The following is a 26,627-nucleotide window of genomic DNA, read 5'->3' as shown; positions in this document are numbered from 1 at the left end:
TATCTTTGTTGAAGGCATGCATGTTCCCTTAGCCTATGGAACTATTTTTCTACCTAGCAGTTTGAGACCCCAAAAGAGAGTCAGGGAAGATCTCTGAGAGACTTTGGTGGAAATAAAAGACTATTTGGCAAATTGAATGCGTTCACTGACCTTTTGTTAGGGTTGAAGTTAAGTGGAAAGGGGCCTGACACAGGTTCTCAATTCTCTGCTCTATGATGCTGAATCTTTTGCTTGCATTACACAGTTGTTATTAAATTCCTTAGTTCAACTTAACTAATAACAACAACAAAAGGAGGTGATGGTAGTTGATTATTTCAAGGATGTGCAATTTTATCAATGTGGATTCTCCCTCTGTTGATGCAGATTGTAACTCATCTGTGTCTTAGTTGTTTTTTTTTCCATGAATTTAGATTGCCAGAAAAATTCATCATCTCATAGCCAGCTAGATTATGAAGTGCTGTGAATTTAGCTTGCTTAGTCCTCAGATGACAGACACTGAATTGCTGAGCACATATCTGAAGCCTTTCTAGATTGATAGAACTTTTTAGAGTTTGTATTCCATTGGCATAATTTTCAGGAACCCAGAGATACATTGCATCTCTTGAGGCATCACAAAAGGACTTTAATGAAAGTGTAACATAGCTTATCAGAAAAATATAATTAGAAATGATTTTGGCTTTTTTTCAAGGATAACACTTTAATGAATCAGTGATATTGATATAAGTATTCTCAACATAGGTGAAGATCACAACTTTTCTGTTCCTTCTTATGTGAGTTTTGTTCATATCTTTCAATAAATCTGCAATAAAGGAGCCACTCAATGTTCCAGAGGCCTTCTGGTTTTGTGTGTGTGTGTGTGTGTGTGTGTGTGTGTGTGTGTGTTTTTTTACCAGTGCAATACTGAGATTCTCCATCTGTTTTCCCTCATTCTTGCTCCATGACTGACCTAATACATTCTCTGATTTATACCATGCCCTTGAGGATTTCTTATGCCATTTCTTTGGAATGTTAAATTTCACAGAGTTTCTGCATATAATATTACATGTGTAACAACATGGCAATGGTTATTTTCCATTTACTTTGTTTTTCTTATGTATGTGGTTACGCCAGTTATTCAAATGCTCATCAAATGAGGAGGTTTGTAGTGTTCTATGCATGTTATCTTTCAGTAAAAGTATTTGGAAAGTATTGCCAACTGTGGAGAATCCTTCTATTTGGACTCTATACAAGAAAGCCTTCAGAACACTGCTCTGGTGTACACCTTAGATGAGTTTACTTGTTCCTATTTTATGCCTTATTTAATTTTAATACTAAATTTTGCTCAACAATCAGTGATATCTATGGAGATGTTATGAAATTTATCATGATGATAACATGTCAAGAGACACAACAAATGAGGCAAATGCGTATATGCTTTGTTGCATATTAAATGAATTTTTTAAAATCAACAAACAATAAATGCAGAAATCTTTTATTTTTGTAACTCAATTAACAAGCATTTATTAAGAAATTACTATATATTATATCAGACATTGTGCTCAGTGCTGGGAATAAAAAAAAATAAAACGTAAAATAAAAAGTAAAAATAATCCCTGCCCACAAGGAGCTTACATTTTGATAAGAGGCAATCTGGCAATACATACTGGTTGCATATAGAGAAGATGGAAAATAATCTTAGAAGAGAAGGTATTAGCTGCTGGGGAGATTGGTACAAGTCTCTTGCAGAAGGTGGCTTTTGAGCTGAGCCTTGACGCAAGGCAGAAACTCTTTAAGAGGCAGAAGTGAGGAGGGACAACATTCTGGGCATGGAGTTTAGTGCAAAGGAAGAGAGTAGATGAAGTATGGTGTTTGAGAAACAGCAAGTAGGTCAGAATGGCTGACATGGTACATAGAAAGGAGTAATGTATAAAAAGACTAGAAAGGTAAGAAGGTACCAGATTATGAAGAGCTTTAAATGCTGAAGTTTATATTAGATATTAGAGTTTATTGAGTGGATCTGGGGGTAATGTGGTCAAACCTGCACTTTAGGAAAATCGTTTTGGTGTAGAAAATGGATTGGAATAAAGACACACTTGAGACAGGAAGACCGATTAGGAGGGTATAGTAGTATTGTGAACCTGAGTGATAGGAGGTCAGTGGAGCCTTTACCTGTGATACGGAAATTTGGAAGAGAGGTAGGTTTGGGAAAAATGAATTCTGATTTGTACATACTGAGTTTGAGAAGCCTATATCTATCAATGCTATGATTGTAAAGATGTCTGTTGTAGATAAATTCTGTTCAAACTTGACCTTGAAGCAAAGAGAAAAATATGTCCCTCCTTCCTTTCTTTGCAGAAGAAGTAAAGGCCTGTGGATATGGAACTTTGTGTATACTGTCAGACTTAGTTGATATATTGGTTCCGTTTATTGAACTGCCTTTTCCATCATTTTTATTCTTTATGACAAAAGTTGACTCACTGAGTAAGGAAAGGACATAATTTGGAAATGAAGATGATGTAAAAACAAAAGTATCAATGTAAGGTTTTTTTAAAAGGAAAGAAATAAAATCTGCCCTTTTCCATGTTCTCATGCAGCATATGCCCTTGAAGGATGGATGGTCTTGATGCATGCATAGACTGTTCTGACAAAGCTTCTATGAAAACAGAGAAGTGTTCATATAGGTTAATAGTTGCTGACATCTTCTTGGTTTGCTTTTTGAGTTAGAATACCATCTGGTCTTTCTAATTCTTTTGGAATCTTATCCTGTTTGTGAGAACTTGAAAATCACTCCTCGAGTACCTTTAAAATTGTGTCACCTTCTGCAGAGATTTTCTTTCCTGTCTATATCTTGTCAGATCTAACTACTTTTTCCAACTTCATACTTAAATGTCATCACCATTTTCTCACATTGTTCAGAGTACTGAGGCAGTTAAGAATCAATATGTGATTCTACTACCATTACTAATGAGACTAGATCACTGTAAAAATGCCATGAGATCTTGTGTTCTGAGAATGAATGAATTTAGCAGGATCATGTGACATGCAATTAGCTCATTCTTCCCTCAACAGTTTGGTGCTGTTTTGTGAGACAATATTTCTGATAGTCTTCTGTGACCTTCTTCTGTAATGTTTTGCAAATGAGATTGTATGCTAAGCCAATCATGCTCTTGGGACTGCCCTGGTTTTCCCTTTAACAAAGAAAGAGAGGAGAGCAAATGACTATTGGCTGAGGTAGTTTTGGGCTTTTTTGGCCACCTTGCTACAACTGTTCTATGTTTCTAAATTTCTCCAAGAAATGATGGTCAAAGAATAAGTTGGTCACTTTCTATTTCCTGCTTTTTGGAGTCAGTAGCTTATTTAAACATGTTGGGTTGGGTTGTACATAGAGTCTTCTTATATTTAGCTTCCTAATGTCTCCTGAGCTCTAGACCTGCATCACCAACTACCTATTGGATATAGATTTATATAACCAATGTTCTTTCTCAAACTCAGCATGTTCTAAACAGAACTCATCATCTTTACCCCTAAAACTACCTCACTTCTTAACTTTCCTATTTCTGTTGAGGATGCCATCATTCTTCCATTCACCCATGTTGATAAGTTTAATGATTCTTCATTCTTCCTTACCCCACACACCCAAGCAAGTTGATAAGTCTTGCTGAATGATTCTTCCTCCATTGTCCATTCATGTGGCCAGTACCCTAATCAGTCAGTCAGCAAGCATTTATTAAGTGTTTACTTTGTGCCAAGGCAGTATGCCAGGCCCTGGAGATACAAATACAAAGAATGAAACAATCTATAATCCTCAAGTCTTCATAATCACTTGCAAGGACTATGGCTAGCCTCCTAATTTATTTCCCTTCTTCAAATCTCTCCCCTCTCCAATCCTACATATTGTTCCCAAAGTGATATTCCTAAGTACAAAGAAACTTTCTCTCCTGCAAAGAAAGTATTTATGGTCTTCTGAGGGACCTGCCTTTGACCTCTTCATGTTGGATGAAAACTGCAATCAAAGAATGCCAGTAATGAAATTGTGTTTTGGTATTTAAGGTCTCTGTGATCATGTCTCATTCTTTGTTCTGCTCACTATCAAAAGTAAAAGGGAGACTGCTAGTACTGAGGGACTACTTTGGTCTTATTTCATGAATTGCTCTGGCCAGTCTTTTGCCTCTTTCAACTCTTAGCTCCATGATACAGTGAGGCATTGAAGTAGAACTTCTATAGCTGTCAGAGAATTTTGTTTCTTAAGTCAACATATGTGGACATAGAGCACTTTCTGTGAAACTTTTCTATGGTTGAGAGAGCGTTGTTGGTCAGTAGGTGATGATTTATTTTGTCATTTTATTTTGGTGATATTTTAGTACAGTCTATAATATTTTCCATTGTTTTGTAATCTTCCTTTGTTAATGCTCTTGAATATTAAAGATTCCAAAATGATGGAAAAGATTACAATTACAATCAAAATATCATGAATACACACACACACTCTCACACTCAAAAATTTTTTAAGTGCCCGCTATGTTCCAGACACTGCTAAGCTCTGGAGACACACACACACACACAAAATTCAGTCCCTGCCCTCAAGGAGCTCACAGTCTAATGAAGGAGACAACAAGCAAACAAATATGTATAGCAAACAAGCTATATTCAGGATAGATGGGAATGAAGAGGGTTGGGGGGGGTGTGTATATATGAGAAAAAGAGAAACTTTCCCTTTCATTCTTTGTGGCAAATCAGATTTTTGAGGCTCTTTTAGCTAGATTAATCTTCCTGAAAATATTGCTTCAGTCATGTCACTTTTTTGCTCAAAAATGTTAGAACATGAGTGGATTCCAGTTGGCTACAGATAAAATCCGAATTTCTTAGTCTGACATTCATGGCCCTCTATCATCTATTAAATGCCAATGTTTGCTTCAAGGGTGCATCCACGAAGTTTTATTGCATTTAGGCAAATGGAAGACAGTGTCGGTGATGAGAAGATCATGAGATGCACAAGTCTTCAGTAGTAAGTGACCATTGCTGTTGCTGTTTACAACTGCGTTCCTCCCTAGGACTCCCTCCCAAGTTTGGTAGTCTGAGCCTACCCTAGCATTACCCAGAATTATATATATATATACTTTCTGAAGGAAAGTATAGGAGAGAAGAGGTATTAGACTGACAAACTGAAGCTCTGCAGAGCTGTTGTGCTGACCTCATCATTGTATGCCTATGAAACCTGGACAGTATACCAGCACCATGCCAGGAAACCGAATTGCTTCCATTTGAATTGTCTTAGGAAGATTCTGAAGATCACCTGGCAGGATAAGATACCAGACACTGAGGCCCTTTCTCGAACTAAACTGCCAAGCATTCAAACTGTGCTTCAGAGAGCACAGGATCTCAATGGGTTGGCTGCGTTGTTCAAATGCAAAACGTACACTTGCCAAAAAGACTCTTTTATGGAGAAATCACAGAGGGCAAACGTTCACATGGTGGTCAGAAGAAGCAATACAAGGACACTCTTAACAACTTTGGAATTGATTGTGTGACATGGGAGACACTGGCACAGAACCACTCAGCATGGCATGCCCACATCAGAGAAGGTGCTCTGCTCTATGAGTAAAGCAGAATTGAAATAGTTCCAAAAAAATGTAAGATGCACAAATTTAGAGCATCCACCCCAAATGTTCATGTGGACTATTTGTGCCTGACCTGAGGTAGAGCACTCTGAGCTCATGTTGGTCTGATCAGCCACGGTCAGACACACTGAAACTTGGCTCTAGCATAGTGACGTCATTTTGGTCCTCTTTGAGAATGAAAGACAACCACCACCACCCACAGTGATCTCTCTCCTCAAAACTTTGTTGTCAAATGCCATCTGTACTTTTGATTTGACATTTACCATGTGAAATTTTTTGTCCTGATTTTACCCTTGTGATGGTGGGCAAATCACCTAACCTCTCATTGTCTCCATGTGTCAAATGGGATAATACTTGCATCAACACAAGATTATAGAAGAAAGTACTTGGATTTACCAAGACGTAATATAATTAGGATGTAGTAGTATTAATACTATTTTCATGGGTGTTCCTTTCCCCTCCCTACCTAGAGTGCAAACTCTTTGAAGATGAAGGGCTGAATTTATGTTCCTTTATATCCTTCCCAATGATCTTCTCACATTATGGTCTCAAATATTTTATACAGTAGAGAATTTCATTGGGTATTTTTGTTGCTTTAAACAGTTTTAGATTATTTTGTCACACATACCTACCCACTCCTGATTGCTTTTTTTTTTTAAATCTCAAGATAATTTTACCACATCATTTTATTTTTGTCAGGTTTTAAAGTCTAAGACTTTTAATAACAAACCTGAATACACTGCTCTTAAATGATTTTGAACTTTGTAGTTGCATGTTTTAAATATCAGACTAATTTAGAGATATTAGATTAATAACATCTGAAAAGCTCAATGCAATTTGTTACATGTGTATGTATGTATGTATATATATCCTCTTTGTATGTCATATTTAGCCCTTAAAAGATCCAAATCTCATTAAAATGAACATAGAGTATAACGTCTTTATCATTTTAAAATTAAAGAAACTGACTGAAGGGAGGTTGTGAATGAACTCGTGTCTCACAGACTACCAAGTATAAACTTGGTGTCTGCTACCATAGACTTGATCCTTAGTTTTCTAACTCGTTGTCAATGTTCTTTCCACTGCTGACTCCCGGATGTTAGTTACCACAGAATTCTTAGTTTATTTAGCCTTTTGGGATGGTTTTGTTGTTGTTTATTTTTGCTTTTGTTATTTTGCTGGAAGCCAGATTAGTGACCCTTCTAACAAGGGGTGTGTGTGTGTGTGTGTTTGTGTGTGCTTATTTATGCACTGGGGATACAATTTTATTCCTGTGAACATTGTTTCTTGGAAACTTATGTTCCTTTTAGTTGCATTGTCTTTCATGCAGCATGCACTCAATGAATATGCTTTGAATAAAAGTTGATAAATGAATCATGTAGTTTAAAAAGTATAGGTGTTGTTTTTTTAAAAAAATCTGGAATTTTATTTATAGATAAATATTTGTTTTACAAAAAGAATCATCATGATTTTTTTTATTTGTTGTTGTTCAGTTATATCCAGGAATGTACATTTAGTAAATATAATTTGATTTACAAAAAGAATATAGGAACATGTCTATACAAAGTAAGAACATATGTATTCTAATTAATAAAATCCCTCAGTTAATTCCATTGAACTCTCATCACAATATTGTGCATTTTCCCTGCATTTATGTTTAGTACTATTTGTATCATGTCATGCACTTGATAATATTGCTTTTTAATAGTATCTAATTATTTCCTAGTTATGCTTTACTTCCTATCAATGTCCTTGGGGAAAGGGGAGCATCTATTTCTTTTGTATATTTTACCTCCTCCCTAATTATCTTACACAACTTGCGCTCAAAGTGGCCACTTTATAAATGCTTATCTTCTTAATGCCAGTAGTTTAAGGGGAATATATGCTTAGCCCATATGCAATTCAGAATATATCAAATGATTATTGGATATGGTAAGGGAGTGGAGAGTTCTTTAAAATTTTGACAAGCAATACAGTAACTTTCTAGTGACCAGAGCTGGAATATAATAAAAGGCATCTATATCTTAACAATCAGCTGACTTACAATGATTTCAGTTTTTTATTTAAAAGTTCCCTTGGGAGTATTTTATATGAAGTGAAAGCCATTAGAAAGTCTCATATACATAGTGCCAAATATGAAAGAAACTGGGATTTTAAAGCATAGGTATACTATGAAATATCAATAGAAAATGAGAAACTTTTTCCTCAGGAAAAGAAGTGTTGCACTGGAGATCTATCTGCTGGTGTCTAATAAATATCAGTTGACTTTGGGGTTCAGAAAGTCTGCTTTAATAAGGAAACAGCCCTGTCTCATGAACTTTATGGTTATTACTTTCTGTGACCTTACTGCTCTAGTGATCATGTTTTATATACTCTGCTTCCTCAGCTATTTGCAAAAATGGATTTAGCAGATATTAATTTCTGTGTTACTCTGGGGTTTATTGTTACCAAAATGGCAAGACCAAAGTACTAACATTAGGATCCTCAGCATAAGCAGAATATTCACAAATATCCAACACTATCTTTACTCAGGGAGCCATGTCAGGTTGCATGAATTCAGGTTCCCGAAACACGCTCTTTTTTTTTTTCTAGTTTATTTAACAAACGACATTCCAAAGGAGAGCAGAATGATTACTTCAGGAATCTTTCGTGTACTACGTGAAGTATCATCGACATCAACTCATGAGTGACCTTGGGCAAATCACTTAATTTTTGTCAGTTTTTATATCTGTTTCTTTTTCCTCTAATGATAGAATATGGTTTTCCTGTCACCTCCAACTTGAACTGTCTTGTTCAGTACCTTTTCATTTGGAGGAATAATCTGCCTGTGTTGCAAGGAATTAAGTATTTTCACATTCTACAATTGTGGATTCTGTTAATCAAAAAGCAGACTAAGCAGGAATGGCACTCATTCCTACCTACCACATAATTTTCAGAGAGTTAAGAAATTCACTGAGTGTTTTGGAAATAAGAAAATGCTTTCTGTAAGCTTTAATTTTTTAAAATGTCATTTTATTTTTTCATAGCACATTCAACAAATGTTCAGTGCCTATTGTATGCCAAGCTCTTTGCTAAATATTGGGAGCAGGAACAGACCTTATTTGAGTAACTGAATGGATGAAGAGTTGGACTTAGTCTCAAAGAACTGGGTTCTGATCTGTCTTCTTTCATATCAGCTGTATGATCATGGTCCTGTTTCCTCATCTATAAATGCAGGACATGTCCATAGTACCTACTCCATAGGGTTGTTACAAGGTGCCAATGAAAGGTTCATTTCATATGTTAAGAAGCACAGTATGGAAGAAATGTGGCTAGTGAACAGTTCCTGTGAAAAAGTTCTAAAGCATGGAGGGTTCCTTTGGAGCGCAATGTGCACCAGCAGTGACATGGAAGCGAAAAATAAAACCCCAAACCGAAACTAGACTGTCATTGAGAAACACAGAGTGAGGATCAAAGGATCTTGAGATAGTAATTCTGCTTTATTCTGCCCTGAGTAGGTTTCATCTGGTGTATTGTTTTCAGTTTCTGGAAAGACATAAACTGGAGAGGATCCACAAGAGGAAGATGAGAATGATGAGAAGGTACCATACTAGATTCTCTTGAGGCAAGAGGATTGCTTTTGGTCTGGAGAAGAAAAGACTTAGGTTAGCAGTTAGCAGTTTTCATATATTCAAAGACCTGTAAATGAGAAGACAGATTGGATACAACTAGTTGTTGGGTCCTCCTTCATTCTCAAATAGGACCAATGACATCACGAAGGTAGTGTCTTGACTTGCAAGTGAATTGGGTAGAACTAGTAGTGATGTGTAGAAGGAGCATGGAGCAAAGAAAAGAGAGCTGACTTTGGAATGTAGGATGCCTGAGTTCGAATCCAAGCTCTGTCTTTTACTGTCTCTACTACTTTGGGCAAATCATTTCACCTCTCAGGTCCTCAGTTTCCTTATCTGTAAAATAAGAGGTTTGGACTAAATGATCCCTTAAGGCCTCTTCCAGCTTTAGGTCTATGAACCTTTAAAAGGCCTCTGTCAATGGCAGCTATACATATGCAATATGCTGTTGGATCACATATTGAATGTAATTGTCTTTCATATTAAGTTGCTTTGACTCTACATATTTTCTCCAAGTGGCATACATTTTCTTTTGAAACCATTTGAATTCTAAATTTGTCCCTTTTTTTGTACTAGGATAGCTTGAATCTTAAATTTCAAGATTTTAAGCCCAACATTCGGAGCTTTCTGATATCTTTCTCATCCTTAATAATCTCTACTAGTATCTTAAGTCATTAATACAAACTCCTTTAGAAAAAAAATCTTTCCCCGGAATAAAACCTGTGTAGTCTTATTTTGTTCTTGTTGATAACTGTGGTACTTTGTGACTGTCCAAACTATGTTCCTTCATGTTTTTTCTCCCTAACTATATTGAATTGCTGGCATCATTTCTTTTCCCTTGTTATTCCAAAGTAGTGTGTAGAATGTGTTCTCAGTAAATAGTTTAACTAAATCTTTAAAAACTTAGTAAAAATAAATGTTGGTTTGTAATACTGATTTAGCAGAAATTAATGGTTATATTTATAACTTCTATGTCTTTAAGTTGCTAGTTAAAGTTAAGGTCTGCTTGTTTAAAGAAATCACCTATAATTATAGTTCATATGAATGAATTTTGTGGTCCTTTTGTTCTAGTTTCTAGTAAACACTCGTTCATGTCACAAGAACTCATATCACAGTTGGCCTCTTAGCTGAGACTTTTGAGGGTGCCAAAGACTGACAAGAGTGGCAAGACTGAATTAACCTTGGAGATAGAATTACAAAGTCAGGGTACAGGGAACTTGACCTAACTTAGGGTAGTTTTAATTGTCTATAACCACCAAACTGTTGCAGCTTAGGTCACTTGCTACGCATTTCATAGACATTGAAGTAATGTGGAAAATCAAGAAACCAATTGGAAATTATCTGAATAGAAATATGTTATACTAACTAATGAGGCAAAAGCGGTTGAATTTTTTTTTTTAAGTACTGTAACTAGTTCAGAGAAAGCAAATACGCTTTTGGTCTGGTCTATGACCTTTAGTAAATATCTAACTGAGTTTGTTTCCTACAGTATTCAAGTTTTTGTTTTTAAGACTAATTAAGAATGGGATACATTAAGTGGCTAAGGGATTCCTTTTGGAGAGGGGAGGAGTAGATGTTTTAAAGCCAGTGTGTCCATGTAAAGTCTTTGGATACCTCAAAAGCTGGCAGTTGGGATTATCTGCTTGTGCAGAAGCCTGAATGTTACTTTCAGTTCCCATCTTATCTGGAAATGGTGGTGCTGCTGTGAGAAATACTGCTTTACAAAGGAAGAGAGGAAGCTCAGAATTCTGCTCATATGTGCCTGGAAATAGCCAGGTGAAGAGTATACCTTTGGGACACAGAACCTTGCGCATAGTTGGGCCTCACTGAGTGTTTGACTTGAATTATTGATACCTGAAAATGTTGAATTCTGTCTTCTTACCAACTGAATGAATACACAGACATCTTCAGTGTTGTTTTATTAAAAAGTTTTTATAAATGATAAAGACCTAATGAATAAAAATTTAAGGTCTCATTTCTATGGCCCAAGATATTTGTTTCTTCTTTAAAATTCTGGGTTACTAGGCGCTCTCTGCTACAGATTGCTTTTATGATTTTAAATAAATCACTTTTATTTCATTGATTAGGTTTAGGTGATTCAAGGAACAATTCAAACTCCTGCCCCATAGCACAAGTTATGTAATTGTATACTGACATAATCTAGAACACTGATTCACAGAGTGTGGCTCACGACCTCTGGGGGCCTTCAAAACTTCCTAATGGGGGGAGGAGGTCTGAAAAAAAAATTTTATTTTGAAATTTCAGATTTCAAAATTTGAAATTATTCTGAAAAAATATTTTTATAATAATACTAAACCATTTAAATTTCTAACACAGCAAAAAATCCATAGATACAAACCATATCAAAAAAATGTTTGGAGTGGTTGGGTCCTCAGCAGTTTTAAAGAGTGTAATGGAGTCCAAAAAAATTGAGAACTGCTAACCTACAGCAGAGATGTCACTCAGTGGTACTCTGCAAGTATAACCAGAACAAAATTAAAATGTAATTGGGAAATATTTAACAAAACAAATAATAATACAGTAGAACATAGATGATGTTAATATGTGATTTTCTAATTCAATATGCTACTGGCAGAAATCTCTACATATGTGTTAGTAACCTTGAGTTTAGTTGTCCATTTCTATCTGAGTTTAATACCAACTGGTCTAGAATGTGGAATTTCAGTAAATGTTGCTTTGTTAGCTCTAACCAAACTTAATGGTTATGAGGACTATACTTCCTGCCTCATGCCCTTTTCTGTGATCCTACCAGATAATTCAAATTCAAGTTAATAGTGATTATGTCAGTTGAACCTGAAGTGATGACTAACAGCCTGGTGGCTGAATTCTGTGCCCTATCTTTTTCAATCTGATTTGCTAAAATTGATTCTTAGTCTATATCTATCTCTCTGTCATCGTCTGTCTTTCTGTGTTAGCCCACTTGCTTGTCTGTCTCTCCCAACTCTTCCTTCTCCCTTCTCTGTCTTAATGCTGCCAAAATAAAGAAGAGTTCACTTATGTATTAAAACTTATGAGGTTTTAATTCTGGTTATAGCCACTTTTAAACTGATTGTAAACTAGGTAAAGTCTGTATTCAACCTGAAATAAGTATAATTTCTAGTATTACATTTTTTCCTAGTTACACAAGTGTTCACAAATATGAGGAGGATACCAAGAAAGCATGTAACACTTTCTAAATCTTTAATCTTATATTTGGGAGAGACAAGGCCACCTGGTTAAATAATTAGAGAAATAATTAAAAAATACCAAATTGTAAAGCACAAATAGTACTGTAGAAATTCAGAGAAGGGAAAAATCAATGTGTGCCCAAGTTAATGGACAATCTGCTGAGAAAGTGGGAACCTGGCTGGATATCAAAGGTTCCCATATAGGGGAATAAGAAGGCTGTTTCAGGCTTCATGATTTTCTTTTAAATCTTTCATCAGAAAGCTTTTTTTTTACATTTCAAAAAATATGTTAGGCGTGGGTTATGGCATATTTTGTTGGTTTTCATTATATTCTTTGAACCAAAACTTTTTAGAGGGAATACAACTTCATATTTATAATGAAACAATTTTTTTTTAAAAGCAGTTTTTTAGAATTAACTTTCCAGAATTTTCAGTATCTTTTTTTAAAAAGGTGATATAACTGTACTTTAAATTAAAATTCCTAGAATATTCATTATTTCCTTTTTAATTGTCTTATGGCCAAGTTCAGGTTTCTTCATATAATGATGAGCCTTTGATGAAAGCACCTATTAAGTGCTCATCCTAGCAAAGTGCCTTGTATATAGCAAGCTTCCAAATATATATTGAATGAAGAAATCTTGACTTCTTGATGATACTAGAATATAAAGTTGAACATGTAATTCCATTTATTAAGCACCTGCTATATGCCAGACACTGTAATAGGAACTGGGGTTACAAAGACAAAAATGACAATTCTTGCCCTTAAGGAATTAACAATGGATCAGTAAGAAAAACATATACATATATAGGTATTTACAAAATATGTTGCTATAAATGCTAAAAAAAAAAAAATGAGAGCTTGTATTTTATCCTAGGGCAAGGGATCTTCACCTGTTTTGTGTCATGGACCCCAGTGGCAGACTTGAAGCCTACAGATTCCTCCTCAGAATAATCTGTTTAAATGCATAAAATGCATACAATTACAAAGAAAAGCAATTATGTTCAAAACACAGTTACCCAAAAAAAAAGTTTTTTCAAGTTCACAGACTCTAAGTTGAGAACCCCTATCCTGGAGGCAACAGGAAAAACACAGAGCTACTTGAGCAGGGGAGTGAGGTGGTCATATTTATTATACTTTAGGAATATCAATATGTCAGCTGTGAGAAGAATGGAATGGGATGGGATGGAAAGGAGACTGTGGAAGCAGTTTGTTTGAAGCACCATTGAGTACTGATGAAAGAGGTGTGACCACTGCCCGAAGAGTGGCTAGCTGTACTTTCTTTGGCAAAACAGTGCCTGAGAATGGCTAGATTTGTCTAGCCTTTATACTATACTATCAACTATGTGGTGTAGAGGATAGTATGCTGTGGTCAGGAAGGTCTGAGTTCAAATATTGCCTCAAATACCTATGAGCTGTGTGACCCTGAGCAAGTCTCTTATCTCTTTCATCCTCAGTTTCCTCATCTGGAAATTGAAGATAATAATAGGACCTACCTTACAGGGTCCTTATGATGATAAAATGAACATATGTAAAGTGCTTTGCAAACCTTAAACATGCTGTAGAAATATCAGCCATTATTATTTTCATCATCATTATCCAGGACTTTGTTGCCAAGGTAGAGTGTAGGCATGAATGGGCCAGCAGGTGTTAGTAATATATTAGTAGAGCTATGTTTTGCTTCCAGATCATTAGAACAGGACTGGACAGCTTGGAAGTTATTACTGAGAGATCCAAGCACAATCCAGGATAAAGAAAAATAAGGGGATAAGAGGACAAGATGAAACAAGGGGGACTGAGACTTCATAGGAGGAGGAGTCAAGCTGAATAGGTAGAGGTGAGGTCACTGATGGAAACCAGGGCTGGATGAGAGGAGGGAACAGATGGATGGATGATGAACATGAGTCTGATTCTAATCAGAGAAATCAAGAGCATACTGAGGTGACTGAGCTGAGGCTAGAAACAACGGTGGGGGATCTCTCTCCGTAGAAAAAGAGTTATACCATCAGGAGCTTATAGTAAAGTGGAATGGGCAGTCAAGGCTTTTTGAATAGTCCAAGACCAAGAAGGAACAGTTTTGTCTTGCCTTGCCTGAAAAAGATGCCCAGTGGGACTGGCTTTGTTAGGCCAATGTTGTCTTAGTGTCTTCTAGCATCAAAATCCTTTGAGGTAGAGGCAATGCTAATAAGTCTTAGAAATTTACCAGGATTGGGAAAGTCATCTTTAGGGCTTTCCTCCCTCAAATTGGGCATCAGGGCCCCTGACAGCAGTGTTTTTTGTTTGTTTGCTTTTTAGTTTTGTGACCTCAAAGTGGATAGCTAACTAAATGCAGTATCTGGTTGGGTGTCAAAGGATCATAGCATTTAGATCTAGAAGAGAGATTAAATATCTAGAACACATGTTAGAGATGAAGAAAATATCTCCTAGAGATACCTACCTTTGTCAAATGTGATAATCATTAAGTATGATCACAAAGTGCTTTTTCATAAATAGAAGGATATCTACTTTTAGCACATCAAGTATTCTTTTACATTGTAGACATAATACTGGACTTAGGATTCTACATAAGGGTCTTACCATTACCAAGAGACTATGACTTCTCTGAGTCTGGGCAAAGAATTAGAACACACATGGCTTTTCCTGATTGTCCTTAAAATTTTGCTTTATAAATCATTACCATAGGATTCTTCTAAATGGCACTCCTTGGATGCATTTAACTTTTCTTTAAAATAGAAATCCAATTTATATACATTTTTTCAAGAATACACTTATTAGGTAAATGTGAATATACTTACACAGAAATAGCAGTATTAACCTTTGCTAGTGATGTATTCAGAGGCTTCAAGAATCTGTGATTTTTATCCATGAGTATCCCTTCCTTTTGAAGATCACAGAGCCCCATTCTGTCTTACAGTTTTCATAGGCTGTTACAATTAAGACTGGTGGTGGCCATTGTGGTGATCAGCTTCTCCAAACTTTATTGCCTGCCTGCTATCTGTACTTAAAATCTTTTCAGCTGTCTAGTATCTCCTAGACCTTGTAATCTGATGGCATGGCCTTCAAGGGGTAAGGGGGACCTCTAGACTCTGCTGAAGCATCAGAGTGGTGCTTTGGCGGAGGATGCAAATAATTTAAGTTGGAGAAAATTTCCTGGATTTGTTGAGAGGTAGATATGGGTTTTAATAATGAAGTTCCTAGAAAGCTGAGACCATCTTTCATTCTGGCTCACAAGGTATCATGAATGTGTAGGTGTTTAACAAATATGTAATATTGAGAATCATGTATAGATTTAGAGTTTTAAGGGACCTCATGAGGCCTCTTAAAGGTGCTGGAGGGATTATGGAAAGTCAGGCATCCTTGGTGGAGCTGTGAATTGGTATAACCATTCTGGGAAGCAGTTGGAAGTTATACAAATAAAGTGATTAAAATGTCCATACCTTTTGAACCAAAAATTTCTACTTCTCAGCTTGTCCTCCAAGGATGTTATTTATTAAAAAGAGAGGCTCTTTATACACTACATTGTTTATAACAGCACTTTTCTAGTAGCCAAGAACTAAAAACAAAGTAGATGGCTATCAAGTGCGGTTGTTTTTTGTTCTTCATTCTCAAAGGGAGGACCATGACATCAGGGAGGTGATAGCATCCACTTTCAAAGGAAAATGTCGAGTTGTTTACAAGGTGCTCTGCTTTTATATTTCCAAATATTACATCAGTTGGGGAATGGCTAAACAAATAGTCGTCTAGGACAGTAATGGCATATTACTGTGCTACAACTCATAATAAATGTGATAAATGTGATAAATAGTGAGAACTATGCAAAGGCTTAGAACTAATGAATAGACAAGTAAGCAGAGCCTGGAAGACAATGTATGAGTCCATAAATAGAAAAAGCAATCAAAACTAAATGTTATAAAATGACAAAGGTTGCACTTGACCTCCAAAGAAGAGATAGAAGAAGACACACCTCTGCATTCTTTTGCAGAGGTGGGGATCCACAGATGTAGAACACCACGTATAATATGAGGTTTTTTTTTAATGTATTGGTTGGTTTTGCTGAATTGTTTCCTTTTATTCTATTTTTTAAAAATTCTTTGTTATAAGAGAGGGAGAAGAGGAATAGAGTGGAAAAGGTAGACACTGTGAAAAAGAACAGAAGGTACCAGTAAAATCTAGTTTTTAAAATAGGAACTGCCACTGTAACAATATCTTCACATACAACATAAATTTTCTGTTCACCACTTAAAAGAATCCTATAGTGATGTTTTATAAAGAAACAGTTTAAGGACAACTAGGAAAAATCGTCTGTCTTCTGATTCTTCATTCAATTTCAGGAAAGTTATGGTCTCTTGGTAATGGGCAGACCTATATCTGTACCCTTACCTCCAATGTTATATTTATACTGTCCTGTATACACGTCTTGAACCTCAGAGAAGTATTCCCAACTAGCAATAGTTGATAACCAGCTCCTGTTACAGCCTTAGCAATCCTTTTACATTTTGACCTTTCTGCTCTCCTGAAATTTTATTCTTGAAAGTTGCCAGTGACACCCTAATCACCATGTGTAATGTCTTTTTTCAGTCCTCATTCTCCTTGACTTCTCTATGGTAATTGTCACTATTGATTAACATCCATCTTTGAAAAAACTCATCTCTTAGTTTCTGTGGCACAGTATCTGTTCTTCCTTTCTCTTATTATTCCTTCTTTTTCTTTTCCTGGCTTTTACTGTAGATATCACCCAAGTTTCAGCCTTGGCCTTCTGTTCTCTCTTTATTTTATCCTCGGTGATCTCAGACACTGTCATACCTAACATGATCCCTTCACTTAAACCCCTAAATGTATACTTCAAGACTTGAAGTCTACAATATAAAAGTCATTCTTGCATTTCCAACTACCTGCTAGATACTTCCACTGAGCTGTCATGCCGTCACCTTAAAATAGTGTCTAAAACTGACCTCATCATCCTGTTTCCTAAACTACTTTCATCTTTCTGAACTCATGATTTCCATTAATGAATCCTACCACCATTCTCCCGGTTACCCAGCTTTGAAACTGTGGAGCTCTCTTTGACTTTTACCTTTTACTTGTTAAAATCCTGATATTCAATTAGTGGCAAATTCCTTTTGATTTTTGCTTAAATGTGTGTGTGTGTTTCATTATCTCTGCCACCATCCTAATTTAGATCCTTATCATAATATGCCTAGATAATTGCAGTAACTTCCCAAGTGGTCTCTTTTTCTATAGTCTTACTTAAATCTAATCCATTTTGTATCCCTATTGAAGGTCTGAATGACTATATCTTCCTAAAACACCAATTTCATCATGCTACTTTCCTATTCAGAAATCTTCATTGTGTTCCTCATTACCCACAGGCAGAAGTCCAAACACCTCAGCCAAGTGTTAAGGCTCTCCACAAATCAGATTCCTGACTGTCTTTCTTCCTATGTAAACCTTCGGTTCTAGCCAGACTATTTTACTTATCATGCCCTGAACATTCCTCATGTTTTGTACCTCTGCCCATGCTTTTTCCCTTCCTAGAATACCTTCTCTGCCTATCAGAATCTTAATCATTTTTTAAAGCCCAGCTCAGATTCTACTTTTGTGAAGCCTTCATTGTTTCAACCAGAAGTGGTATCTCCTTCTTAAGTCCTATCATACTAATTTGTTTAGCACTAGTAATTTACTACATGCTTAGAATCTTTTCCCATGTGTGTACTCCCTCAACTTAGTCTTGAGAGCAGGGACCACAACTCTTACCACTTTCCCTCAGTGTCCATCATCATAGCTTGAATATTTTTGGTATTTAATAAACATCTGTTTAACTTATAAGATGAAATATACAGGAAAAGGTGCTGCATTTTGGTACCATACAAGTTGTCAGCCTTTCAGAGGTGACTGCAAAGTTTTTATTCATTCTACGGTTTCAGTTACAGTTTATATATACATATACATATACATATATATATATATATACACACACACACACACACACATACACACACACGTATGGTTATGCATTATATATATGTGGTTATGGTATATATATACTGTTATATATTTTATATTTTATATACATATACATATACACATACATATACATATATATATATATATAGTTGTATAGTTATATATAGTTATAGTTAACAACAGCCTCTTTCCAAAATCATTGTAGATTGGAAAACTTCCATTTCAGCCTAAGACCAATGATGTTGGAGTGTGATTTCATTATAGGTATGCTTTATTTCTCAGGAGAAGACACATAGACATAGATAATGGAGATAAGACTTCTTTGACACTTAATTTCTACTATTGTAGAGGAGAATGTATAAAAAGAATTTGGACCTTTTAAGGGAACCTGTGTATGTTGGGATGTAAAAAAGGGATGAGAGAGCTATGCAAAAGGAGCCCCTGAATAAGGAAGCCGACCCCAGAGGCTCAAGGAAGGAAAGTGCATGTGAGACTCTCTGCCCTGAGATTCAGATTGATGGCTTCTGCTCTCCCTTTGAACTCTACCACAGCTTCCACAAATATCTCAATTTGTAATAGTTATTTTTAAACCATTCAGTGTGTACAATGCACTGGTGCTAAGTGCTGGGGGTAGAAAGGTGAAGATATAGTCCCCATTCTAAAGAAGTTATAGTATGGGAAATAAAATGGATGAAAATAATATTAATTAAAATAATATAAATATAAACAAGAGGGAAACAGAATGCTGTGAGAGGAGAGAAGAGAGATCACTGTGGGAGAGTGGAAGATGAATTAGAGAAAGCTTCATAGAGAATGTGGTACCCTGATTGGAATTGGACCCTGATGGAAGGAAAGAAAGGTCTTTAACTGTCAAAGATAGGGATGGAAAGAGTCTATTTTAGACAAAGCACTTAACAAAGTCTGCCATTATGGACAAAGTGTAGAGTTGTGGACTGAATAATACAAGAGTTAAAGTGAATTCAGAACCAATTGAATGACCAACCCAAAGAGATGATTAATTTAATGTTAATTGAGCTCCTTTGATAGAATGTGCCAGTGTTCTGCTGAATATTTTTTAAATAATTGGATGAAGATATAGATAAGATAAAATTGGCAGATGATAGGAAGCTTAAAGGGGGGAGGAGGGGTGGCTAATACATTGAGCAACAGAACTAGGATCCAGAAATACCTGTGTAGTCTAGAGCAATGAGCCAAATCCAAGAAGATGAAATTTTTAGAGGGAGAAATGTAAAATTTATGCATGATTGTTTTTTGGACCCGGTTTCAGGATGTGAGAATGTTACTAGGCAACCATTCATGGGGAAAATATATTTGGATTTTAATGGACTATAAGCTCAATATGAGTCATCAGTGTGACACAGCAGCTAAAATAGTAATGCCATCTTTATCTTCATTAAGAGAGGTGAGGCATCGTAATATCTAGAATGAGGGAGGTGATAGTCCCACTATACCCTGCCCAGGTCAGCACCACATATTATAAAGAAGTTCTAGATACCACATTTTAGGAAGGACCTTGATAAATTGGAGTGTATCCAGAGAAGGAGAGCAAGGTTGGTGAGGGAGCTGGAGACCGTGTCATGTAAGGATCCACTGAAGGAATTGGAGATGCTTATCTCAGAGAGGAGATCTCTAGGGAACATGGCAGCTGTATTCAACTATTTGAAAGGCTAACATGTAGAAGAGTCTTAGACTCATTTTATTTCATGCTCATGGGTGCAACTTGGACTGAGAGTTGGAACTTTGAGAGGGACAGAGTTAGACTTGATATAAAGAAAAAACTTCTCAGCCAGTAGGGTTATTCAAAAGTGAAAGCTAAATAGCCATTTGTTGGGGATTTTGTAAAGTAGATTCTTGTTGAAGAATGCAGTGACCTAAATGAAATTGTAGGTCATTTTTACGGCTTGTGTTGAATCGAGAAAGAATACTTGTGGTGTGATAGAGATCACTACCGCTACTGTGGTAGAATCAGAAAACCAGATTTTGATCCTAGCTTTGCCATCAACAGGCTTGTTAAGGAGACATGTTATTTCATTCCTCTGGGCCTCATTTTCTTCATCTGTGAAGTAGAAGGGTTGAATTGGATTATTTCTAGGTTTGTTTTTAGTTTGAACAGTCTATGATTCCAAGTACAAGACATGATCCCTCCAACTTACAAATAAGACATAAGAAAGTTAAATAACAATTTTTAAAATTTTGGACTGTTTAAGGAAACAATAGACCTCTTTTGCTAACTTAATTTTTTTTTGTATTAGTAGGAAAACTGTTGCCTTTATAGGAAGACAACATGAAAATAGTACCTTTTAAATCCCTGTAATGGTTTTGAATAGTCTTAATTGTGTTCTGGAGATGTCCAATAATTAAATAAACAGATCCCTTAAAAAAAAATTTAGCCACTGAACTGATTATTTGAAGTCCTTATTAGGTGTGAAGTTCAGAATTGAAATTCCGTTTTCATTGAAATATTAGAAAGAATTTGATTTATGGTATAGTATTTGATTTATACTATCTTTTGTCTCAGAAAATTTTTTTGTGATGACAAAATTTCCTTCATATATTCTACTTGAAATATGGTTTTAGACCCACATTTTCCTTCCCACACTTCTAAATACATTTCTTATTATATTTCCATTTTGATGACAGTACTTTTGTATGATACTTTGCTTCAAGAAATAATTTGCTTTAAATATTTTAAGTCAACTTTTGAATAGATAGATAACACTCGTGTTTTTCTATATTTTTGTTTACAGATGCCTCTTCAAATGAACAACAAGACCTTTTCTGTCAGAAGTTGGAGCAGTGTTGCATACTATTTGATTTCATGGACTCTGTTGCAGACTTGAAAAGCAAAGAAATTAAAAGGGCAACACTGAATGAACTGATTGAGTATGTTTCAACAAATCGTGGCGTGCTTGTTGAATCAGCATATTCTGATATAGTGAAAATGGTAAGCCTCTAAATTTATGTTCCTTTAGGTATACCCTGATTAAAATTAGGCATGACTATATAACTGTCCAAAATAATGAAATTGCCTTTTTATAAAAAGCAAATATCTCAGAATTTATGTATCCAAACAGTCATCTTGGAAGCTGGCTGCAACTACAGAAGAAAACAGAAGGAAGACCAGAAAGAGTCACAGACAAGTAGGACAACTTTGAAAGTTACATATTGAATTTATTTTAACAATTATTAAGAAAAACAAGTTGTACATAACAGAGAGACATAGTTTAACATACAATCCTCTTTTTTCATCTACTATATATATGGAAATACCAATTTTAAAATTAATTTAAAATTTTAAAACTAAATTTTTTAAAAAGCAGTTAAAGATGAGTTAGTCAAAGTTAACTCCATCTGGTAGGCATGTTTTACTTCCATTTATCAAATAAAAGAAGAGATGCTCAAGTCATAATTTACTTGTAAAAGATAAGATTTTTTTTTAAAGTTTTTTTTTTTTAAATCACTTGAAATTTAGCTGAAGCTTTGGCAGGAACATTTTTTTTTTTACAGGTGGTTAGGCCAAAAGTTTAAAAAGAGACTTTTTGTCCTCAATGTCCAATTCAGTAAGCATTTATCAAACATACTATGTGTTTTCCTTCACATGTTCTCATTTTCTGTTCAGTCTGGCCTACCGGTTGTTCCTCCATTTCATTCCATCCTGGGGCCTTCATACCTTTGCATCCAGATGATCTTCTATGTCTAGACTGCCCTCCCTCCTCACCTGTACTTCGTGGAATCCTTGGTTTTCTTCGGATCACTGCTCAGCTGCCACCTTTTTTAGAACACCTTTGCTAATCCTCTTTATTTGTTGGTGCTTTCTCTCTTGAAATTATTTTGTTTAACTTTTTACGTATTTTGAATGCACTTATTTTCTTGTATAGGTTCTATCTCCTCCATCCCACCAGTACAATATAAATTTCTTGATCCCAGAATCTGTTTTCTTTGGTCTCTGTCTAAAGAATCTTTGTGCTTAGTGTGTTTTTGAATATTTACTGAAATGAGCTGAAGTTACAAAGATTGAATAAGACTTGATCTCTGGCCTCCAGAAGCCTAGCACATTGAAGGAAGGGACAAAAATAACAAATACAAAGTATAACTAACAGTTATAGTAGATGGAGATCTGCTTGTCTTTGGGAGTTTAAAAAAAATAAAAAGGACCCTGGTTCAACCTGCCTGCCACACATCTGAGTTGAGTGGCCACAGGCAAGTATTACTTAATATCTTAGGGCCCCCAAGCAACTTCATCTTTAGGACCAATTAAATTGTGGGTCTGACTGGAGAAAAGCTACTATGAGATCTCACTAAGTACTTTAAAATTAGAAAGAAGATCTAGCCCAGTTCTTTCATTTGACAATTGATAAAACTCAGGCCCAGACAAGGAAGGAAAGAAAATCATTACTGAAATATAAAACTTCAAATATAAGCTTTGGATTTTGTGAAGAAACCATTTTACTGCTTTTACTAGGGGTGCTGAGATTTAAGTGGTGCCTATTCATTTTATGAAAGGGTGATTACAAATGCAAATGTAATCTTTAGCTTCTAAACCTACATATAGGAAGTTTGCCCAGGTGGTCAAGTTCATTCCATATGAAGATCATTGAAGAAATTGAGGATGTTAGAGAGAGAAAGGAGAGAAGAGAAGGGAAGAGGGAGCATGAACTAAATGGAATCAAGAGATACATTTTAAAACATGCAACTTAATATGTAAAATTCTTAAATTGGATCACTGCCTGCTTTATTAAATGAGTAAAATCAACAAAATGAGGTTTTACTTCTGTTGTTATTGAGCATCTTATTTAGTAGTGACTGTTAATTACCCATAAAATAGATGTGTTTCTTAATCCTAAATTCAAATCAACAAAGATATTACCTAAATGCAGCAAGTAAATGTAAATAAATTAAAATCTAGATTATTCTTAAATGGTAGTGCCTCTTCTACCTTCTGATTTAATTCAGACTCCTCATCTATGTTGGTGGTCAAAGGCACTATGATGATTATAATGAGTCTTCTTTGAGACAAATGATTAGGAAATACTAGGCTAGATGTTAAATCAAGTCCCCATTAAATGTCTCTTTTGTAAAAGATCCCTACCCCCAGCATAGTAGGGTGGATGGTACAAAACAAGCGCTAAGGATACTACAAAATAAATATAAATGCATATGGAAAGTATGAGTCAAGTATGAGAACTGGGGAGGGAAAGATAATTTCTGTTGGGAATAATCTGGTCCAGCTTTCACTTGAAATTTCTGTGCCTGAGATAAGGAGCTAGAAAGATAGATAGGTAGATAAAATATTTATTATGTGCCAATCCCTGTGCTTAGCACTGGGGACACAAAAACACCAAAACAAAATAATCCCTTTCCTCTAGGGGCATCATCTATCCTAGTCTACTCTAGGGTGGAGTTAATTGGGTGTGGGGAGAGCAAGGTATCTGGTTGGTGTTTTGGTGGGGCAGGGGGAAAGAAATGAGCAGCCTGGCTGGGACTTTTGTGACGTGGATAGAAACAATAGTATGAGCCCTCAAATCAATTTAAGACAAACTTGGAGAGAATATAGAATCCTCATACACCTGCTCACCTAGGCAGCCCAGACCACTCCTGAGGAAGGGAAAGGCCAATCAGGGAGGAGTTTATCTGAGATTCTGGGAGTAGGAGGTAGGGTGGGGAAGAAAGCAGATTCCTTCCTGTTTAACTAATCTTGCTAACTAGATGCTAACCTGTGTTGTTTAGATGTTGCTGAAATGTAAGTGTTGTTAGTGCCTTAAGGCAAAGTGTCTCCTGTCTTTCTGTCCTTTCTGTTCCTGTGACCAAGGAACGTTCATGAAAGAGGTGGCATCAGAGAAATGGCTCTTGAAAGATGGGTACAATTTCAACAGTTGGAGATGAGAGAGAGAGAGAATAGGATGCTTCGGGCATAGTATGCTCAAAGACACAAAAGGGAAGACTTCAGGAAGTTTTGGTGCATAGTGAATTTTAGTACAGTTTGGATTGAGGGGCGACAGTGGGAAAGAGCTGGATAGGTAAAGTGCCATAGGTTTTGGAAGGCCTTGAACACAAGGCTAAACATATGTGTACTTAGTTCAGTATATGGTAAAGAGCCGCTGAAGAGTTTTGATCAGAGCAGTTGCCTCATTAGCTCTGTTTATAAAGATTGAAATGGCAAAGAGATGAATGAGTTGGAAAGAAGAAATCAGAGGCTAGAAGACCACTTAGACAATTTCAGTCATCCATGTGGGAGATAAAAGCCTGTATTAGCCTTCAGGTTCCTCCTATGTTTAAATCTCTCTATCCATCCTCTGTGTTGGGAGGGGGGAGCTGCAGCGAGCTACTTATCACTTGGGACATGGCTGAACAAATTATGACATACAGATATAATGGGATATGATTTTACTATAAGCAATGATGAAGGGGGTGGTTTCACCTGAGAAAACTCATGTGAACTGATGCAGAATAAAGTAAGCAGAATCTGGAAGACAATTTATACCAAAGCAAGAATACTCTAAAGATAAACAACTTTGAAAGACTTAAGAACTCTGATCAACCACAATTTTAGAGAACTCATTATGAAACATGCTGTCTGCCCCCTGACAGGTAATGGAGTTTGAGACATGTCTGTTTGGACATGGACAATGCAAGAATTTGTTTTGCTTGACTGCCTATTTGTTGCAAAGATCTTTTTTTTCTTTTCTTTTCTCCATTGGGGCAGGTGAAGTAGGAGACAGAGAAAATAGATTTTTGTTCTTTTAAAAAAATAATTTTTAAAAAAGACTTGAAAAAAATTAATTCTTCATTGGGCATTGGGGAGGAATGCCCCAATATGATGAAGTGAGCAAATTTTTAATAGCAACAGATAGGGTGGAGAAAGACACCAATTAAAATTAATTTGGCCCTATTAAAGTCCAAAGATGGTTAAAAGGGAAGGACAAGATATAAATATTAATAGCATCTTTTGCCTTAGAAATGTGTATCTGCCTTTTGGTGGTAATGGGGTGCTTTTGTGCCAGTGGAATACTCATTGACCATCTAAAAACTGATGTGTGTTTTATTGTGAGAGGGAACCCTATTTCAGTATGAATTATGTGCTGTCAAAGAGGTTATTAATGTCCTAAATGCCTGTTAGTGTCTATAATAAGGAACTCATTCAAAGCTTAAATAAAAGCCAGGGGTTCTTAATCTTTTTTTTCTGTCAAGGATCCATTTGGCAGTCTAGTGAATTCTGGGAGCCTCTTCTTAGAATAATGATTTATTGACTATATTGATAATTGAAGTAAATCTTAAATTTTAGTTAGAGGTTAGTGAAAATCAGGATGTAATCTTATCTCACCCAGATTCATGGACTGTCGTCAAATTTGTCCATAAACCTCTTTGGGGTCTGTGGATCTCAAGTTAAGATCTCCTGGTTTAAGGCCACGTGGTATCCCAGCGTATGTGCTGGCTTTTGCTTCAGAGGACTTGGGTTTGAATCCAGACTCTGCTACTTACTACCTATGTGATTGTAACCTGGGTAAGTCACTTAACCCTGTTTGCCTCCGTTTCCACTTCTGTAAAATGAGCTGGAGAAGGAAATGGCAAACCACTCCAGCATCTCTGCCAAGAAGACCCCAAATGGGGTCATGGAGAGTCAGACACAGCTGAAATGAATGAACAACAACAGCTTATTCTTATTTTTTAAAAAGGGGGTTAGACAAGATAGATCTGTGAAGTATCTTCCAGCTCTAAATCTTGTGATCTGTAATACGTCCTTTGCTTACATTTATATGCTTTTCTTTATAAGTCTCTAGTGAAGAAAATGAAAATTTCTCCCTTGTCTTTAGTGACTTAAAATATTTCTTGATTTGGAAATCTTTGTAGCTTTTAAGAAGACAGCTATAAAAGATATATTGTTGTTGTTGAGTTGTTTTCTGTTGTGTCTGACTCTTCATGACCCCATTTGGGGTTTTCTTGGCAAAGATACTTTTGCCATTTCCTTCTCCAGCTCAGTTTACAGGTGAGGAACTGAGACAAACAGGGCTAAATGACTTTCCCAGGGTCACAAAGCTAGTAATCATTTGAGGCTAGATTTGAACTCATAAAAATGAGTCTTCCTGATTCCAAGCTTATTGCTCTATTCCCTGTGCCAAAGTGGCTAAGGTACCATGCCCTAGCCTAGTAAAATGTGATTCAGTGTCTTAGATCAGGTGAAATTTAGTTTCTGCTTTTGAAAAATAGTGACTAATTGAAATTCTGAGTAAGAATGGTTCTTCCCAACTCTGTC

The 26,627-nt window shown here is 36.0% G+C and overlaps 1 protein-coding gene across 1 annotated transcript in view; it reads left to right on the top strand.

Moving 5' to 3' along the window:
• Positions 1–26,627, top strand: part of PPP2R5A (protein phosphatase 2 regulatory subunit B'alpha) — an 80,859-nt gene that overhangs the window by 25,612 nt on the left and 28,620 nt on the right. Inside the window, exon 2 of the mRNA XM_027870961.1 lies at positions 21,124–21,320. Coding sequence (XP_027726762.1) covers positions 21,124–21,320 — 197 coding nt within the window. The remainder of the gene's footprint in view (positions 1–21,123; positions 21,321–26,627) is intronic.

The sequence above is a fragment of the Vombatus ursinus genome, unplaced genomic scaffold, assembly GCF_900497805.2.
Source record: "Vombatus ursinus unplaced genomic scaffold, bare-nosed wombat genome assembly UNPS02014798.1, whole genome shotgun sequence".
NCBI classification, from domain to species: domain Eukaryota; kingdom Metazoa; phylum Chordata; class Mammalia; order Diprotodontia; family Vombatidae; genus Vombatus; species Vombatus ursinus.
Note: the sequence above shows the minus strand (reverse complement) of the source record. Positions and strands in the feature narration are given on the sequence as shown.